General features: G+C 43.1%; 1 protein-coding gene across 1 annotated transcript; it reads right to left on the reverse strand.

Annotated features, from left to right (window-relative positions):
* Nucleotides 1-20531: 20531 nt before the first annotated feature.
* Nucleotides 20532-21167, reverse strand: LOC124720439 (trafficking protein particle complex subunit 5-like). Its single transcript, XM_047245792.1, has one exon. It carries the CDS (start codon nt 21112-21114, stop codon nt 20542-20544), a length of 573 nt encoding a protein of 190 aa, XP_047101748.1. The 5' UTR covers nt 21115-21167; the 3' UTR covers nt 20532-20541.
* Nucleotides 21168-21940: the final 773 nt, after the last annotated feature.

Raw genomic sequence — 21940 nt, forward strand, 5'->3', positions numbered from 1 at the left:
TCCTATGAAACGCCCGTCGAAAATCCTGTCAAGGCTCAGCCTTGTGTTAATTGCGGAATGTGCAGGTGGGGTACGTTAAAGGAGAATGTGTACCTTGATGTGCCTACAATCCCAGATGATATGAAACAACGTATTGTGGAGCATGCGGCGACATTACACTAGATGTACTGCGGCGTGTACGACATTCATTACGCCAGAGATTGCAATTGTGTGCAGCAAATGATGGCCACCACATTGAACATCTATTGGCCTGACATGTCGGGACACACTCTATTCCACTCCATAATTGAAAGCGGAAACAACGTGTGTATGTGTACCTCACCCCTCATGGTAATGTACATGTGCGTCAGTGAAAAATACCAATAAAAAATGGTGTTAGCATGTGGACGTAATGTGCTGTTCCAGTCTCTTCTGTACCTAAGGTCCATCACCGTTGCCTTTGGATCCCTACGTAATTCTGTGCTCTCCGATACACACGATCGAACAGCGGAGGAGTGGTACTCAAGCGTCAACTTTAGGTTACAATATCTCCGGATGTAATTAACATTTTACAATGCAACGAACGGCACTGATTACGTATTTGTTTATATGTTCAGATGTGCTAACAAAAATAACGGGGTTCCATTTTAAAAAAAACCTAGGTTTGTGTTGAAAAACATACTTCCGTGCATTTTTTTATGGTTTGTATTAACCAATTACACTAGCCCCTCTCCTCACGTTCGGTCTGTGGAATCGATTCGTCAGTATTTGATGTGGTTTACGAAATATATGCAGCGGTAACGTTAGGTGACTCACCCTTTATAACGTGATACCGTTTCCTTCTTTTTCTTCTCAATATATACCTATGGCACAAGAGTAACATAATCTCCCTGACGTTGTCGTCTACTTCCAGCAATGATAACGATAATGTGCCTGGACAAATAGGTGCTAACAGTTTCTTACCACCAAAAGGCAACGTATATGGCACGCTCTCGTACATGAAGTCAGTATATTAAACAGAAAGTAAAGTGTTTAATAGTAGACAGTAGCTGTAGCATAGCCATTGTCATTGCCCTAATTTGGTCATGGTTTTCAAAGATTAGGTTCACTTCAGTCCCTAGTAGTTTTCTATCATGTAGAGTTCAAACGCGCACATCACATTCCGCTTGAGTAGCTACTAATGACAGATTTCTCCTCTGTCGTCATCAAGTCTACTCCGGTGCTGCTGAAGTACGAGGCCGGAGGGTGAACGATGTCGCAGTTCTACTTCACGGAGGAAGAAACAACTAGAAAGAAAACACTTTGGCAACAGAGGTTGCGCGATTCGAATGCCGAGCAGAAAATAAAGCGAAGGAAATCCCTACGTTTGTCGCTTGTAAACCACCCTGTTCCTAACGATCGATTAAATGTACACCATTTAAATGTTTTACTTGCGTATTAGGGCTTGTTTCAGTGAGAAGGGTGTAAGGAAAAGCTCTGTCAGTTGTAGGGGCCACGTATGTGGCGTTGCAGAGTCGGTCGTACTAAACACGACGACAGCGTCCATCTTATGACGACTCGGCTTTGTATCATCTACATCTACATCCATACTCCGCAAGCCACCTGACGGTGTGTGGCGGAGGGTACCTTCAGTACCTCTATCGGTTCTCCCTTCTATTCCAGTCTCGTATTGTTCGTGGAAAGAAGGATTGTCGGTATGCCTCTGTGTGGGCTCTAATCTCTCTGATTTTATCCTCATGGTCTCTTCGCGAGATATACGTAGGAGGGAGCAATATACTGCTTGACTCTTCGGTGAAGGTATGTTCTCGAAACTTTGACAAAAGTCCGTACCGAGCTACTGAGCGTCTCTCCTGCAGAGTCTTCCACTGGAGTTTATCTATCATCTCCGTAACGCTTTCGCGATTACTAAATGATCCTGTAACGAAGCGCGCTGCTCTCCGTTGGATCTTCTCTATGTCTTGTATCAACCCTATCTGGTACGGATCCCACACTGCTGAGCAGTATTCAAGCAGTGGGCGAACAAGCGTACTGTAACCTACTTCCTTTGTTTTGGGATTGCATTTCCTTAGGATTCTTCCAATGAATCTCAGTCTGGCATCTGCTTTACCGACGATCAACATTATATGATCATTCCATTTTAAATCACTCCTAATGCGTACTCCCAGATAATTTATGGTATTAACTGCTTCCAGTTGCTGACCTGCTATTTTGTAGCTAAATGATAAAGGATCTATCTTTCTGTGTATCCGCAGCACATTACACTTGTCTACATTGAGATTCAGTTGCCATTCCCTGCACCATGCGTCAATTCGCTGCAGATCCTCCTGCATTTCAGTACAATTTTCCATTGTTACAACCTCTCGATACACCACAGCATCATCTGCAAAAAGCCTCAGTGAACTTCCGATGTCATCCACCAGGTCATTTATGTATATTGTGAACAGCAACGGTCCTACGACACTCCCCTGCGGCACACCTGAAATCACTCCTACTTCGGAAGACTTCTCTCCATTGAGAATAACATGCTGCGTCCTGTTATCTAGGAACTCCTCAATCCAATCACACAATTGGTCTGATAGTCCATATGCTCTTACTTTGTTCAATAAACGACTGTGGGGAACTGTATCGAACGCCTTGCGGAAGTCAAGAAACACGGCATCTACCTGTGCACCCGTGTCTATGGCCCTCTGAGTCTCGTGGACGAATAGCGCGAGCTGGGTTTCACATGACCGTCTTTTTCGAAACCCATGCTGATTCCTACAGAGTAGATTTCTAGTCTCCAGAAAAGTCATTATACTCGAACACAATACGTGTTCCAAAATTCTACAACTGATCGACGTTAGAGATATAGGTCTATAGTTCTGCACATCTGTTCGACGTCCCTTCTTGAAAACGGGGATGACCTGTGCCCTTTTCCATTCCTTTGGAACGCTACGCTCTTCTAGAGACCTACGGTACACCGCTGCAAGAAGGGGGGCAAGTTCCTTCGCGTACTCTGTGTAAAATTGAACTGGTATCCCATCAGGTCCAGAGGCCTTTCCTCTTTTGAGCGATTTTAATTGTTTCTCTATCCCTCTGTCGTCTATTTCGATATCTACCATTTTGTCATCTGTGCGACAATCTAGAGAAGGAACTACAGTGCAATCTTCCTCTGTGAAACAACTTTGGAAAAAGACATTTAGTATCTCGGCCTTTAGTCTGTCATCCTCTGTTTCAGTACCATTTTGGTCACAGAGTGTCTGGACATTTTGTTTTGATCCACCTACCGCTTTGACATAAGACCAAAATTTCTTAGGATTTTCTGCCAAGTCAGTACATAGAACTTTACTTTCGAATTTATTGAACGCCTCTCGCATAGCTCTCTTCACACTACATTTCGCTTCGCGTAATTTTTGTTTGTCTGCAAGGCTTTGGCTATGTTTATGTTTGCTGTGAAGTTCCCTTTGCTTCCGCAGCAGTTTTCTAACTCGGTTGTTGAACCACAGTGGCTCTTTTCCATCTCTTACAATCTTGCTTGGCACATACTCATCTAACGCATATTGTACGATGGTTTTGAACTTTGTCCACTGATCCTCAACACTATCAGTACTTGAGACAAAACTTTTGTGTTGAGCCAACAGGTACTCTGAAATCTGCTTTTTGTCACTTTTTCTAAACAGAAAAATCTTCCTACCCTTTTTAATATTCCTGTTTACGGCTGAAATCATCGATGCCGTAACCGCTTTATGATCACTGATTCCCTGTTCTGCGTTAACTTCTTCAAATAGTTCGGGTCTCTTTGTCACCAGAAGGTCTAATATGTTATCGCCACGAGTCGGTTCTCTGTTTAACTGCTCAAGGTAGTTTTCAGATAAAGCACTTAAAAAAATTTCACTGGATTCTTTGTCCCTGCCACCCGTTATGAACGTCTGAGTCTCCCAGTCTATATCCGGCAAATTAAAATCTCCACCCAGAACTATAACATGGTGGGGAAATCTACTCGAAATATTTTCCAAATTATCCTTCAGGTGCTCAGCCACAACAGCTGCTGAGCCAGGGGGCCTATAGAGACATCCAATTACCATGTCTGAGCCTGCTTTAACCGCGACCTTCACCCAAATCATTTCACATTTCGGATCTCCGTCAATTTCCTTCGATACTATTGCACTTCTTACCGCTATAAACACGCCTCCCCCTTCACTGTTCAGCCTGTCTCTGCGGTATACATTCCAATCTGAGTTTAGGATTTCGTTACTGTTTACGTCTGGTTTCAGCCAACTTTCAGTCCCTAGTACTATATGGGCGTTGTGATCGTTTATTAATGAGAGCAGTTGTGGGACCTTTCTATAGACGCTCCTGCAGTTTACTATTAGCACATTAATATTGTTATTCCCTGTTGCATTTTGCCTACTCCTATCTTGCCGCGTCTCAGGAGGCGTCTTGTCGGGCCTAGGGAGGGGATTCTCTAACCTAAAAAACCCCCGTGTGCACTCCACACGTACTCCGCTACCCTTGTAGCCGCTTCAGGGGGACCCTACATTTCTCCACCCGATAGCGGAGGTCGAGAAATTTGCACCCCAGATCTCCGCAGAATCGTCTGAGCCTCTGGTTTAAGCCTTCCACTCGGCTCCAAACCAGAGGACCGCGATCGGTTCTGGGAACGATACTGCAAATAGTTAGCTCTGATTCCACCCCGCGAGCGAGGCTTTCCGCCTTCACCAATTCCGCCAACCGCCTGTACGAACTGAGGATGACCTCTGAACCCAGACGGCAGGAGTCATTGGTGCCGACATGAGCAACAATTTGCAGTCGGGTGCACCCAGTGCTCTCTATCGCCGCCGGTAGGGCCTCCTCCACATCTCGGATGAGACCCCCCCGGCAAGCAGACAGAGTGAACACTGGCCTTCTTCCCCGACCTTCTAGCTATTTCCCTAAGGGGCTCCATCACCCGCCTAACCCGCACAACGGGATCTGCCGCGTAGTGTGGAACTGTATGTGTAAATGTTCCAAGGTCATCATCTGCAGAGCTAGTTGGCATATAAACTTATACTACTGTAGTAGGCGTGGGCTTCGTGTCTATCTTGGCCCCAATAATGCGTTCACTATGCTGTTTGTAGTAGCTTACCCGTAGTCCTATTTTTTTTTTATTCATTATTAAACCTACTCCCGCATTACCCCTATTTGATTTTGTATTTATAACTCTGTACTCACCTGACCAAAAGTATTGTTCATCCTGCCACCGAACTTCACTAATTCCCACTATGTCTAACTTTAACCAATCCAATTTAGTTTTAAGTTAATCTTATGTCTCCTTCAACCGACACAGCGTTGTTGCTGTCTCAGCGACTGACTGTTGCTACTAGCACTACATCTCCATACGCGTTTCCGGGGCTGGGTTTACAGCGGTGAGTTGTCGGCACTGCTAAAGGTGCGACTGCTCGCCGACCATCAGAAGCACCCGTGTAACATAAGTGATTACAGTTTGCCCAGTGACGAAGCACTGGGGAACATTTGGTCACTCTCTTTCAAAAGGGAGGATTTCGAGCTAAATGACTGCACGACCTACGCAGTCATCATATTCCAAAATCCTTGCTTCGATGAAAGCAGGGATGTAGGCTACGTCGGTCGTCAGAACTAAAACTCTACGAAAGGCGAAAATTTTTGACACAACAGAGCGTTAATCTCTAACCCAGTATTATGAATTCCCTCTACAAGTAACGTATCCTGGCACATATTTCTTATCTCGATATTATATCGTTAGCTGTATTCGATTAAGGAGAAGTCATAGCCTTTTATTCCCTGTAAAAATCGGACATTACGGATATTACTTCACAAAGCATAACACATCACACGTGCTCCTCAGTAAATGGCCAGAAAACTATGTGCTTCCCGTCAAACCGATATTCGGTCTCCTGTGAAAACGGCCAGCTAAATGAGCCACAGTTCAACAAGAACAGAAAATCGTCGAATTACTGCAATTCTATTGTTTGTGTAAAAAACGAATTGTCGGGACAGTGTTTGAAACGTTTGCTGTTGTTACACCTAGCCAAATGTAACAAGGATAGTTATCGGACTAATACTGCGACTCTTGGGGAAGTTTGGTTAACTGAATTACTACATGTGTGACACTAATACAACAACGAGATCAGTTGTTGAAATCAGTTCTTGATTCCAGGTACAGAGACTACAACTGTCTGATCTATTTGCTTTCAGATACCATCAAGCAGGGATTGAAGCATGCGCCATCTGTTTCTGCATCTCTATGGTCCATGGCATGAAGGGTGGTGTTTGTCCACAGACGAGAACTAGGGGCGTATAACGCAGTCAAGCACCGTAAAATAAAGCTTTGGTGGCCTTCTTTCTCACGATCGCTGCTGCCCAGCGATACGACATAATAATATCGCTGACACAAGTTTCTTTTTCTTTTCATCGCCTTTTCAGTGAATTAATTCTCGACTTGGATGCGGTCCTCCTCTAGTGTATAAAGGCCCTCGACGGATCGTTTTTTATCTGTTGCCGTTTGATGAATGCTGTTTATAGAAACAGAGGGAGAACAGCGGATCACATTGCCACGAAGTGAAGCTGGTTCTCACACTGAGTTTATATTTCGCATCGATAAAAAACAGACGATACTGTTATTTTTTTGTTGTGTCTAGACAAGCGATAGCTGGTGACAACATATCCACTAATTCTACATACATGATTAAGATATCGGCATGAATCGAGAGGGATATTTCTAGCCACTCCAAACATCAAAACCATGGAGTGTGAACACGTTCGCCCTTTTACCGCTTCGCATATTCTGCACAACGCATGTCATCCAGGTGAGCATAATAAAACAGTATCACGTGAGTTAACTGGCTTGGATAAAAACGCTTTAAAGGTAGTTTTGACGATTTCTTTACGTGTTTTCCGTAAGGTTTTCTCATACAATCGCCTCCTTCTCATGTAAGTTAACATCAGCAGGAGGCAGCTGTGTCAGAAGGCATTCCATGAATGTGCGGAGTACGAAACAGCACCCTCCGGATCCATTAAAATGGTACAACTGGCCAGCGACTAGGAGTGTGATTCCCATGTGGGAACGGACACGCATCTCGCAACTGTAGGGATACGCGAGCTTCTCATGTGGGAAGATATTAAAAATTAAGTCGCTGCACCAAGTAGGAATTCACTCTCATTTCGATGATGAACACTTGCATGTGAATTATTTCTCCGTTTTCATTTACTTCAGAAAACTGCCATTACGAGAAAATTAAAAACTGCCATCATTCCGCGCTGCTAGTAGCAACAGTCAGTCGCTGAGACAGCAACAACGGTTGAAGGAGACATAAGATTAACTTAAAACTAAAGTGGATAGGTTAAAATTAGGTATAGTGGGAATTAGTGAAGTTCGGTGGCAGCAGGAACAAGACTTTTGGTCAGGTGAATACAGGGTTATAAATACAAAATCAAATAGGGGTAATGCAGTTTAATAGGGGTAATGCAGTAGGTTTAATAATGAATAAAAAAATAGGAGTACGGGTAAGCTACTACAAACAGCATAGTGAACGCATTATTGGGGCCAAGATAGACACGGAGCCCACGCCTATTACAGTAGTACAAGTTTATATGCCAACTAGCTCTGCAGATGAGGAAGAAATTCATGAACTGTATGATGAGATAAAAGAAATTATTCAGGTAGTGAAGGGGGACGAAAATTTAATAGTCATGGGTGACTGGAATTCGAGAGTAGGAAAAGGGAGAGAAGGAAATATAGTAGGTGAATGTGGATTGGGGCTAAGAAGTGAAAGAAGAAGCCGCCCGGTAGAATTTTGTGCAGAGCATAACTTAATCATAGCTAACACTTGGTTCAAGAATCATGAAAGAAGGTTGTATACATGGAAGTACCCTGGAGATACTAAAAGGTATCAGATAGATTATATAATGGTAAGACAGAGATTTAGGAACCAGGTTTTAAATTGTAAGACATTTCCAGGTGCAGATGTGGACTCTGACCACAATCTATTGGTTATGAACTGTAGATTAAAACTGAAGAAACTGAAAAAAGGTGGGAATTTAATGAGATGGGACCTGGATAAACTGAAAGAACCAGAGGTTGTACAGAGTTTCAGGGAGACAATAAGGGAACAATTGACAGGAAAGGGGGAAAGAAATACAGTAGAACAAGAATGGGTAGCTTTGAGGGATGAAATAGTGAAGGCAGCCGAGGCTCAAATAGGTAAAAAGACGAGGGCTAGTAGAAACCCTTGGGTAACAGAAGAAATATTGAATTTAATTGATGAAAGGAGAAAATATAAAAATGCAGTAAATGAAGCAGGCAAAAAGGAATACAAACGTCTCAAAAATGATATCGACAGGAAGTGCAAAATGGCTAAGCAGGTATGGCTAGAGTACAAATGTTGTGGCACAACTTGACTAGAAGAAGGGATCGGTTGGTAGGACATGTTCTGAGACATCAAGGGATCACAAATTTAGTATTGGAGGGCAGCGTGGAGGGTAAAAATCGTAGAGGAAGACCAAGAGATGAATACAATAAGTAGATTCAGAAGGATGTAGACTGCAGTTGGTACTGGGAGATGAAGAAGCTTGCACAGGATAGAGTAGCATGGAGAGCTGCATCAAACCAGTCTCAGGACTGAAGACCACAACAACAGCAACAAAATCAGCGTCTACATTATTGCTATTGTCTTTTGTGATTAACGTCTAAATGTGCTCACAGTCAGTAGTGTGATTATGCGGGTCAGATGGTGCTTTCGTGATTTTGTGTTTCGCGTGCTGGCTTTGCAGTGACGAATAGCCAGACGACCGGGCTGGAAGTCATTCAATGACGTATGTGTACCGTACGTAAAAAATGCATAATTTAAGCAGTGGTGGTTGAGCAAGGTTTGCCATCTGGCAAAGTTATACAGAGTGCGAAAAATCAATCTGCCCAAAAGAGTAGGGAGGAAAGACAGTATGAAAGACATGAATTCGAGTACAGCAACTCGCGGTTGCAAATCCATATTTACGGCGCTACAGTAACGCAATTAAAATCTGACATAGTGACGTCTTTACTCAAAATGAAATGTATGCGCAAACACACTCTAACCAGTCTCCAGGATGATATAAAGAAAAACTTGAAACATCACATACTCAGCCGACGTTACAGACAGCACTTCTTTAGAAACAACCACATGTCGATGTTTTATGTTTCAAGATGTCTTAACAAGCTCGAAGTAAATAATAATTAAGCGACCACCTAACTAAGTATGTTGTAACAAAGGTTGAAACAGGCTACCACTTTATGCTGGCATAGCGCCGTAAATATTCAACTACGATCTCTAGTTCCCATACTCAGACTATTATTGTTATATTTGATGCCGTCTTTCTGTCTACACCTTCGGTCATGTTGTTTTTACGCACACTACATATCCCAGACAAGATGTTACAGAATGATGGTCGAATTGTCAGGAGACCATAGAAAGTGCTGGAAACGGCAAAATGACAGAATGCGTTCATGGCGATTTATAGCTTTGAAATTTACCAGATGGTAAATACGTGACAGAAAATGAGATACGTTTAACCAAGGTGCTACGATGTAAGATGTAAAATATGTCTCTTCATCACAGAAAGTTATCAGCTAAAATAGTGAATGTATAAATGTCGTGACAAAAGGGTACGTCCAGTTACTATGGGCAACATGTGAGACCCTACAGCATCGGTATTAATGAAGCGAAGGACTATGCACCGTTGGTCAGTACTCAAAGCATTGAAAATGAAACACAATTTGTGTTGGCAGCATTGCTGCTGTCATTCTGACTAAAGACGAAATAATTTTATTGCTTCTGTGATGTGGAAGTGATGACTCAGAGACTGATGCATAGTGTGATATCAACTCCTCAACTCCTCTTTCTATCTGGATATCTATCTGAGATACAGTAACCTAGTGAGTAAGCCTTGTGTGCATAGTAATTCTTGTGCACAATGACTCTTGGACATGCAGTAACTCTTGTGGATATAGTAACTTTTCCATGCACAATAATTGTACTCTTGTGTGTGCAGTAACTCTCATGGGTGCAGTAACTCTTGCATGTGCAGTAACTCTTGTGCATGCAGTAAATCATGTACATACAGGAAGTGTTGTGTGTGCAACAACTATTGTGCATGCAGTAACTCTCATACATAGTTACTCTTTTGCATGCCATAGTTATAATGCAGTCAGTAACTATTGGGTGTGCAGTAACTGTTGCATTTGCAGAAACTTTTCTGTACACAGTAACACTTGCATGTAGAATAACACTGGAATGTGCAGGAACTCTTGCACATTCAGCAATTCTATCTGGGGTAGCAACCATAGTGTGTGCAGGATCTCTTGCATGCACAGTATTTCTAATGGGCAGTGTAAGTCACACTTGTGTAGTAGCTCCTGGGTACACAGTAACTCCATCATGCACAGTGACTCTTGCATGTACAGTAACTCTCTTGTTTTCAGCAAATGTGTGTGCAATAACTGTGGAGCTTGCATTAATTGCTTTGCATGCTGTAATGCAGAAAGAAATAGATGGAGGGAGAGAAAAGTAGGAAGTAGAGAGAATGGAGGGAGGGTGGGAGGCTAGGAGGGCGTGATGGAGGGTGTGAGGGAGGGAGGCAGGGAGGGTGGGGAGGGAGGTAGGAAGGAAGGGAGAGAGGGAGAGGAGGTGGGAGGTTTGAGAGACGGAAAATGGCAGAGGACAGAGATAAAAGGAGGAGGAGGGGAGGAGGACGGAGTTATGGTGAGAAGATGGAGGAAGGGTACAAGGCAAAGAGGATGATAGGAAAAGAGGGGCTCAAATTCAAAGATATAGTAGCAACAGCAATTGAGAGATTCACACCTCATAAATTGGTAAGAGATGGAACTGATCCCCCATGGTACACAAAACAGGTCCGAACGCTGTTGCGGAGACAACGGAAAAAGCATGCGAAGTTCAGAACGCGAAATCCCGAAGATTGGCTAAAATTTACAGACGCGCGAAATTTCGCATGGACTTCAATGCGAGATGCCTTTAATAGGTTCCACAACGAAACATTGTCTCGAAATTTGGTAGAAAATCCGAAGAAATTCTGGTCGTATGTAAAGTACACAAGCGGTAAGACGCAGTCAATACCTTCGCTGCGCAGTGTCGATGGGATTGTTACCGACGACTGTGCCGCTAAAGCGGAGTTATTGAACGCAGTTTTCCGAAATTCCTTCACCAGGGAAGACGAATGGAATATTCCAGAATTTGAAACAGGAACAGCTGCTAGCAGAGTTTCTTAGAAGTAGATACCTTAGGGGTTGCGAAGCAACTCAAATCACTTGATATGGGCAAGTCTTCAGGTACAGATTGTATACCGATTAAGTTCCTTTCAGATTACGCTGATACAATAGCTCCCTACTTAGCAATCATATACAACCGCTCGCTCACCGATAGATCTGTACCTACAGATTGGAAAATTGCACAGGTAGCACCAGTGTTTAAGGAGGGTAGTAGGAGTAATCCATCGAACTACAGACCTATATCATTGACGTCGGTTTGCAGTAGGGTTCCGGAGCATATACTGTATTCAAACATTATGAATCACCTCGAAGGGAACGATCTATTGATACGTAATCAGCATGGTTTCAGAAAACATCGTTCTTGTGCAACATAGCTAGCTCTTTTTTCGCACGAAGTAATGGCCTCTATCGACGGGGATCTCAGGTTGATTCCGTATTTCTAGATTTCCGGAAGCTTTTGTCACCGTTCCTCACAAGCGATTTCTAATCAAGCCGCGGGCCTATAGGGTATCGTCTCAGTTGTGCGACTGGATTCGTGATTTCCTGTCAGGAAGGTCCCAGTTCGTAGTAATAGACGGCAAATCATCGAGTAAAACTGAAGTGATACAAGGCGTACCCCAGGGAAGCGTCCTCGGACCTCTGCTGTTCCTGATCTGTGTAAATGACCAGGGTGACGATCTGAGCAATTCTCTTAGTTTGTTCGCAGATGATGCTGTAATTTACTGTCTAGTAAGGTCATCCGAAGACCAGTATCAGTTGCAAAGCGATTTAGAAAAGATTTATGTATGGTGTGCCAGGTGGCAGTTGACGCAAAATAACGAAAAGTGTGAGGTGATCCACGTGAGTTCCAAAAGAAATCCGTTGGAATTCGATTACTCGATAAATAGTACAATTCTCAAGGCTGTCAATTCAACTAAGTATCTGGCTGTTAAAATTACGAACAACTTCAGTTGGAAAGAATACATAGATAATATTGTGGGGAAGGCGAGCCAAAGGTTGCGTTTCATTGGAAGGAAACTTAGAAGATGCAAGTCCACTAAAGAGACAGCTTACACTACACTCGTTCGTCCTCTGTTAGAATATTGCTGCGCGGTGTGGGATCCTTAGCAGGTGGGATTGACGGAGGACATCGAAAGCGTGCAAAAAAGGGCAGCTCGTTTTGTATTACCACGTAATAGGGGAGAGAGTGTGGCAGATATGATACGCGAGTTGGGATGGAAGTCATTAAAGCAAAGACGTTTTTCGTCGCGGCGATATCTATTTACGAAATTTCAGTCACCAACTTTCTCTTCCGAATGCGAAAATATTTTGTTGAGCCCAACCTACATAGGTAGGAATGATCATCAAAATAAAATAAGAGAAATCAGAGCTCGAACAGAAAGGTTTAGGTGTTCGTTTTTCCCGCGCGCTGTTCGGGAGTGGAATGGTAGAGAGATTGTAAGATTGTGGTTCGATGAACCCTCTGCCAAGCACTTAAATGTGAATTGCAGAATGATCATGTAGATGTAGATGTAGAGGAGGGAATGGGCGAAGAAAAGAAGCAGGAAGACAGATGGGGGACTGAATGCAGGGATATAGAGAAAAAAACAACCAAATGCATTTTATACCGTATTTCCTTTCTGTTGTCTATAATTACTAGGTGCTTCCGAACTTAGGGAGGGAGTGTGTACATACATATATATATATATATACTACCCTCCATTAGTTTGGAAACTTGGAAACACCTAGTAATTATAGACAACAGGAAGAAAAAACAGTATAAAAATTCATTTTGTTGTTTTGCAAATGTTTATTAAGCTCAAATAATACACACGAAGGTGCAACTATTAAATTTTCGTTTCCTCAAATTAGCCACCCTTTGGTTTCATCACTGCCTTGCACACTCTCAGCATGTGCTGCATCAGTTTTACCAAGATTTCAGTTGGAATTAATCTCCATTCTTTCTGTAGGAACCCCCACAATTGTGATCCACTCATGATTTTCCATTTTAGGCTTCTCCTGTCCAATTCATCCCATAGCAGTTCAATTGCATTACAATCAGGGGATTGTGGCGGTATTTCCATGTTTTTCAATATTTTATGAACCCATAGAGACTTCACATAGTTCTGACACAAGCGAGACGTATGGTTTGGCTCATTGTCTTGCTGGAAGTTAAACCCTTGCACAATCAGACACAAACCAGATGTCTTAGCATGTCGCTGGTAAATGGCATGATGATCCTTTTGGTTCATTTTTTCCATCTATTTTCACCAAATATCCGACTTTATTCCCTCCATAGGATCCCCATACCATCACAGAACCTCCACCATGATTTACAGTTGGAATTACACGCTGTGGATTCAAACGTTCATGGGGTAAATGGCTTAAAATCTGACGGAGTTTACTTCCAAATATTTGGAACTTGGATTCATCAGTTAGTAAGACCCTTTCCCAATCCTCCGCTGTCCAATGTTGGGGTGTCTTAGCCCACTGGAGCCTTTTCTTCTTGTCAACAGGGCGCAACAGTGGTTTCCTTGTTGCTGCATAACCTGGTCATCTGCCAGTCGTCGTCTCACTGTTGACTCACCCACTGGGGTATCTCTCGTTACGTTTATTCAGCAGTCAATTCAGGGACAGTTTCTAATCTGTTACGTTTACTGGTCACTACCAAATACTTTCCTTGGCGTTCTGATATCTTCCTGGGTGCTCGTGAGCGAGGACGATCACCATAGGAGCCTGATTCTTGACGCTGGTGTATGGTTTTGACAACTCCGGTGATGGAAATCATCAGTTTCTTTGCTATTTGTCGGACAAGATTGACATCTTGGTGGAATGTGATAATCATTACCCGTTATTCATAAGGTTCAAATGGTTCAAATAGCTCTGAGCGCTCTGGGACTTAAATTCTGACGTCATCAGTCCCCTAGAACTTAGAACTACTTAAACCTAACTAACCTAAGGACATCACACACATCCATGCCCGAGGCAGGATTCGAACCTGCGACCATAGCCATCGTGCGAGTCCAGACTGTAACGCATAGACCACTCGGTCACTCTGACTCATAAGGAATCTGGCACTTTGTGGTCATTTTCAATTACCTTCGCAGCGTGTTATACCTTTAAGCAAACACATCTACAAGTGAACAGAAATATAAACAACGTACCTCTGCATAGCCATGCAGTCTACTCGCGCCACCTGGAGTGTTTAGTAGGACTGCTTCGACAGGTAACGTTGGTTTACATAAATGGGAACGATACTAGTATGTTCCAAAATGTATGTATACGTACAATGATTAAGTGTACAATACTGTACATGTCATTATTAACCGTTATTTGAGCTTGCTATTCTGTATACTAACAAATAACTCATACAGTGTTTATATATGTTTTATATAGTGTAAATAATAATATGTTTACTATAATTGCGGTCATGCAAACATGTTTTCCAGGCAACTAAATGGAGACTGATGAGGAGCAAACACACACTAATTCTCTGGTGATACGAAAGTGTGATCTTCCATGAAGTTGGGAGACATCGATTAATACAGTGTTGACACCAAGTTGTAGAATAGGAGCTGTACCTAACTGCAAACTGCTATCTGTCACGACAGCAACAGAAATTTACAGATCAAACACGCACAAATCGCCGTAGATTGGAGCATTACAGTATTTAAACCACAAGCACTGCTGTGTGACGCCAGTGGAGAAGTTTTCAGAAGAGAATCGATGGTAATCAATTTGCTCTAATGTGGGACGTGAGCGACAGGTGTACCAGCCCCACTAGATATGCCTAATGCATTGTGCATCCAACAATGCACATGAGATACCAGCCCTGCTAGATGTGCCTAATGGCATTGTTTGTCCAACAGTGTGTTTGACATACCAGCCCTGCTAGATATGCCGAATGGTGTTGTGTGTCCAACAGTCTGCATGACATACCAGTCCTTCTAGATACGCCTAATGGCATTGTGTGTCCAACAATGAGCACCATATACCAGCCCTGCTATATATGCATAATACAGTTTTGCAGCCAACAGTACGTGTGTGGCAGGATATGTGGTGGTCCCTCTGGCCTGCTCATAGTTGCACTCCATGCTACCCAGCACAGGAAGTGTTCCTTTCACGGATTCTCGAGTTGTCATGCGACTTGTCCCCTGTGCTCTGCTTGATACCAGCCCCCTAACGATGTGATCATCAAAAGCAACTGACTGCGAGGGGAACTCATGTCTCAAACACCTCGAACCTACTGCACGACACACTCTCAACTCTACGTTACATTCCTTAGAGACTATTCACCACAACTTTTAATGACAGAGTATGCGACATGCCCACACTCGGCTTTTTGTGTCTTCTATAATTGCAAGCTAACAACTTTCCGTTATTTGCCTTAATGTGAACACTTGATTCTATCCATGTCTCATTCTTCTAGATCAACAGAAAGCACACTACTGGCGTCGATGGCGCGTCTCTTCGTGTTTTAAAACATGTAACATAAGTGGCAGTCACATCTGATTGACTTCACTTAGGAGCACGAAACTCTTACACCGCCAATAGACCATCAACCTCAGTTTGTGACATAAATTTGAACTTGATACACCGAATTGTTCCAGGGAAAAACGGTTCATAAGACGGACACACAAACCAAATAACTGATGAAAAAGTGAGAGAAAAAATATTGTTTTGTGTTAGATAATTAACTAAACATCTGTCCATATTTGCCAGATGAGGCAAACCATACAGTGATAACTGAATGATGCATATAAGAGTATTGGGACAACCTGCATTCTGTGTCACTTTCCATTGTTGCCAGATGTATCGAAGATGGCGGCGATGATGTCGTCCAAGATGGTCGCTGTGATGTCCTCAAAGATGGCGGATTTGGGTGGGAACTTTGAATTTTGGTGAGAAGATGGTCAACTGGGCTACCCGCACTGACATAACCCCCCGAAAAATGGGGGGAAGTTCAGATTCCAACAGGATAACGAACACATCACACCACAGTTATCTATACTAACCTAAGAAAATGGCAGGAAGATAGGTCACTTGGGCTACCTCCACTATCCTACATCAACCGATCACCACCTCTTCCTAGGAAATTGTGGGGAGTGGACTCGACCTGTGCTTGATGTAAGTCTTTATTATTCTGCAAGCACTATTTTATTTAAACAATTAGAGGCACTACCACCATCCAGTGTGGTCGCCAAGGTGTCCAGCCTTCATCTCACCTAGTCACAGTAGCACCACCAGAGGGTGCTGTCATCCTCCTGTAATGTAATCGAAGATGGTGGGAGGGAATGGAGGAAACAATGGGGTCGCCATGGGGTCTGGAGTCCGACTGATCTAGTACACAGTACCACCACCAGAGGAGGCTCTAATACATGCCATAATCCAAGATGACTGCCATGATGATGCAAGTACCGTTATCCAAGATGGCGGGAAACAGTGTGTCCACCACAAGGTCTGGGTCTAGTACACAGTACCACCACCAGAGTGTTTTGTCATACATTCCATGATGTAATCCAAGATGATGGTCTGGGGAGGAGGGAAATGGTGGGAAAAGGACTCTGTCTGAGCTGTACATAAGTCTCTATTTTGCAGAAAGTGTGTCCATCACAAGATCTAGAGTTCAACTGACCTACTACACAGTACTGCCACCAAACGATGTCAAACGATGCACATGTGTCCTCAAGCATGAGGCAGCGACATCCCTTTCATACTTGACACCTAAGGAAATCCTCCCGAAAATAAGTGATCACCTAGACACTGTTGCTGACATGACCTGATGGGAGCGAAGACCTATTTGCACAGTGAAGACACCGCAGGGGCGCATGCACCTCCAGACTGCCATGAGTCACCACCAGATGCAAGCCAGTGTGACCCACACTCCCTCACTGCTGCTGCCTACACTGACTGGGTGAAAGTTGCGAATATTTTCGAGTATACAGTTAGAGTTCTCCAAGTGTTATACTAACATCACAGAACTCCAGCATGCGCTCATGCCATTCCCATATGCAAGACACCTCTGGGTAGCAAACGTGTTTTCCCATTACTGATGCGATACCTGAGGATACTAACATCACTGTATAGCACAGGGTGCATTGTTCCTAGCACAGCATGTGAGATGCATGTAACCATGCTTAACCACCCAGCATGACTGATGCAATGCCGTGAAGTGTGTGTGCGTAGCTACAAACCATCACAAGCGCATCTAACAAGGTTCTCAATGTTATACTGATGTCACATGGCTATGCAAAATAACAGCCAGGTAGACCTCTCGGAAATTATATAGTGTCCCAGAAAGAGTTAATGCTTGTTTTCTTGATGTCCCAGCTTGTATGCACGGAAAGTCTTGCTCTAGCAGAACCTGTTTACGAAAATAACGCAGAATAACGTCGAATGCGGTCTTCATCATGGTCCTAACATGGCACCCTAACCATTATGTCTTACCCTTCCTGCTTTAAACATACACAAACGTTCTCACCGCTGTGTAGAGATTCCTATATCCCAGCAAAAAGGATTAAATAAATAGAGAACTATGATTGGCTCTTATCGAATTTACACTATGAATTACTGATGCTGCAGGTGTGGAAGCACCCTCTACCTTTTTTTCTTTCTTTTTGCAGACCAGACTTTCAGCAGTTATTTTACAAAAAAAATGGTTCAAATTCTACATCTACATCTACATTTATACTCCGCAAGCCACCCAACGGTGTGTGGCGGAGGGCACTTTACGTGACACTGTCATTATCTCCCTTTCCTGTTCCAGTCGCGTATGGTTCGCGGGAAGAACGACTGTCTGAAAGCCTCTGTGCGCGCTCTAATCTCTCTAATTTTACATTCGTGATCTCCTCGGGAGGTATAAGCAGGGGGAAGCAATATATTCGATACTTCATCCAGAAACGCACCCTCTCGAAACCTGGCGAGCAAGCTACACCGCGATGCAGAGCGCCTCTCTTGCAGAGTCTGCCACTTGAGTTTGTTAAACATCTCCGTAACGCTATCACGGTTACCAAATAACCCTGTGACGAAACGCGCCGCTCTTCTTTGGATCTTCTCTATCTCCTCCGTCAACCCGATCTGGTACGGATCCCACACTGATGAGCAATACTCAAGTATAGGTCGAACGAGTGTTTTGTAAGCCACCTCCTTTGTTGATGGACTACATTTTCTAAGGACTCTCCCAATGAATCTCAACCTAGTACCCGCCTTACCAACAATTAATTTTATATGATCATTCCACTTCAAATCGTTCCGCACGCATACTCCCAGATATTTTACAGAAGTAACTGCTACCAGTGTTTGTTCCGCTATCATATAATCATACAATAAAGGATCCTTCTTTCTATGTATTCGCAATACATTACATTTGTCTATATTAAGGGTCAGTTGCCATTCCCTGCACCAAGTGCCTATCCGCTGCAGATCTTCCTGCATTTCGCTACAATTTTCTAATGCTGCAACTTCTCTGTATACTACAGCATCATTCGCGAAAAGCCGCATGGAACTTCCGACACTATCTACTAGGTCATTTATATATATTATGAAAAGCAATGGTCCCATAACACTCCCCTGTGGCACGCCAGAGGTTACTTTAACGTCTGTAGACGTCTCTCCGTTGATAACAACATGCTGTGTTCTGTTTGCTAAAAACTCTTCAATCCAGCCACACAGCTGGTCTGATATTCCGTAGGCTCTTACTTTGTTTATCAGGCGACAGTGCGGAACTGTATCGAACGCCTTCCGGAAGTCAAGAAAAATAGCATCTACCTGGGAGCCCGTATCTAATATTTTCTGGGTCTCATGAACAAATAAAGCGAGTTGGGTTTCACACGATCGCTGTTTCCGGAATCCATGTTGATTCCTACATAGTAGATTCTGAGTTTCCAAAAACGACATGATACTCGAGCAAAAGACATGTTCTAAAATTCTACAACAGATCGACGTCAGAGATATAGGTCTATAGTTTTGCGCATCTGCTCGACGACCCTTCTTGAAGACTGGGACTACCTGTGCTCTTTTCCAATCATTTGGAACCTTCTGTTCCTCTAGAGACTTGCGGTACACGGCTGTTAGAAGGGGGGCAAGTTCTTTCGCGTACTCTGTGTAGAATCCAATTGGTATCCCGTCAGGTCCAGTGGACTTTCCTCTATTGAGTGATTCCAGTTGCTTTTCTATTCCTTAGACACTTATTTCGATGTTAGCCATTTTTTCGTTGATGCGAGGATTTAGAGAAGGAACTGCAGTGCGGTCTTCCTCTGTGAAACAGCTTTGGAAAAAGGTGTTTAGTATTTCAGCTTTACGCTTGTCATCCTCTGTTTCAAAGCCATCATCATCCCAGAGTGTCTGGACATGATGTTTCGAGCCACTTACTGATTTAACGTAAGACCAGAACTTCCTAGGATTTTCTGTCAAGTCGGTACCTAGTATTTTACTTTCGAATTCACTGAACGCTTTACGCATAGCCCTCCTTACGCTAACTTTGACATCGTTTAGCTTCTGTTTGTCTGAGAGGTTTTGGCTGCGTTTAAACTTGGAGTGAAGCTCTCTTTGCTTTCGCAGTAGTTTCCTAACTTTGTTGTTGTACCACGGTGAGTTTTTCCCGTCCCTCACTGTTTTACTCGGCACGTACCTGTCTAAAACGCATTTTACGATTGCCTTAAACTTTTTCCATAAACACTCAACATTGTCAGTGTCGGAACAGAAATTTTCGTTTTGATCTGTTAGGTAGTCTGAAATCTGCCTTCTATTACTCTTGCTAAACAGATAAACCTTCCTCCCTTTTTTTATATTCCTATTAACTTCCATATTCAGGGATGCTGCAACGGCCTTATGATCACTGAATCCCTGTTCTGCACTTACAGAGTGGAAAAGTTCGGGTCTGTTTGTTATCAGTAGGTCCAAGATGTTATCTCCACGAGTCGGTTCTCTGTTTAATTGCTCGAGGTAATTTTCGGATAGTGCACTCAGTATAATGTCACTCGATGCTCTGTCCCTACCACCCGTCCTATAAATTCTTTATTTTTTTTTTTTAAATGATTGTAAGGAGTTTTAATGGAATCTGAGCTCTTCACTACATATGTTTATATTTTCAGAAAAAGTGCTTTATTGTGAATGACATAATTGTCTGTTCACAAAATTTAGTGTAATTTGGTTAGTTCTCGGACACTAAACATAAAACTAACATACACTTTTCAATATCATCTGACTGTTTCTTGCGCAACGTATCACACACAAACTATCAGGATAACTCCAGCCTCACACTTTTCCTCCTGTTTTGTATGGCAATAGGATGAATTCACTGACGAATTTCGTTGTTCCACTGATGATATTTATCGCTCTTCCATTTGCTTGTCCTTAGTAATAACGGAATCGTCGAATTTCACCATATAAGTTGTGCCTTTATGCCAATGCGCTGTCACTTTCGCTGGAAAACCACACCCGTTGAGGAAAGCTTCAACAATTCCAGCAATAAACGTCGCACAATTCAAACTTGACTTGTCTTTCGGTACAGATATGAATTTATTTACGAGTGGCTCTTTCTCTATGATGTAGTACGTTCTCTCATCGTCATTTGCATGCTCCAGTTTGTCTGCTTCCTTCCCAAACAAAGTCTTCCACAGTGTTGACTTCATAAATAAAAGCATATTCAACAGTTTTATCTCACGTTTACAGTTTCTCTCTCGGACAAATAGCAAATCTATCAGTCTCACTCCAACATCTTGCCCAATTTCTGCAAGCTTATTCTGCAGTTCTGGTACATTGTAGACTCTATTCTGACAGTACTGAACCAGCTCTAAAAACAATAGCGCGTAGCAGCTGATGCTAACTTCACCTTTACCTCTACTGAGGGATTTATCCAGGATACTTGTTTTCGGACGAACGGTAGATATTCTGATACTCATCTTTCATAATGAACTAACAACCTCCCTCTTGTCCGGCGGTGACAGCTCAATACCTGCTTGCTTGCTGCTCTGAGCACTATGCGACTTAACTTCTGAGGTCATCAATCGCCTAGAACTTAGAACTAATTAAACCTAACTAACCTAAGGACATCACGCACATCCATGCCCGGGGCAGGATTAGAACCTGCGACCGTAGCGGTCACTCGGTTCCAGACTGCAACGCTCAGAACCGCACGGCCACTCTGGCCGGCAGTTATTTTACACAGATCGCTATATTGCACCAGCAATTAAATGTTACAAACTACCCTACAAATCGTCAAATATGGAAAGACACTTATTCAATTACACTGCTCTCCCACAGAGGACAGGACCTTGAATATTAGAACGTGTAACCGACCCAAAACCCATCAATATATCACAGTGTACCCTACATATTGTCAAATACAGAAAGATTCCTATTCAATTACACTGCCCTCCCACCCAGGACAGGAGCTTGAATATTAGAACATGGAGCCAATCTCCAACCCATCAATATATCACTGCATACTGTGTTGATGTAGTAAACATACAATTCCTATCCTGCACCATACAAAAATCGCCCCTTTTACATCATTCGTACATGTAATGTGAAGACAAACAGCACAGTACATATATCCCATCTACATCCATATTCCATAAGCCACCTCACGGTGTGTGGCGGAGGGTATCTTGAGAACCTCTATCTGTTCTCCCTTCTATTCCAGTCTCGTATTGTTCGTGGAAAGAAGGATTGTCGGTATGCCTCTGTGTGGGCTCTAATCTCTCAGATTTTATCTTCATGGTTCGC

Source organism: Schistocerca piceifrons, chromosome 11, assembly GCF_021461385.2.
Source record: "Schistocerca piceifrons isolate TAMUIC-IGC-003096 chromosome 11, iqSchPice1.1, whole genome shotgun sequence".
NCBI classification, from domain to species: domain Eukaryota; kingdom Metazoa; phylum Arthropoda; class Insecta; order Orthoptera; family Acrididae; genus Schistocerca; species Schistocerca piceifrons.

Coding starts and splice junctions, on each gene's coding strand:
- LOC124720439 (XM_047245792.1), bottom strand. CDS start 21,114: ATGAGTATCAGAATATCTACCGTTCGTCCGAAAACAAGTATCCTGGAT.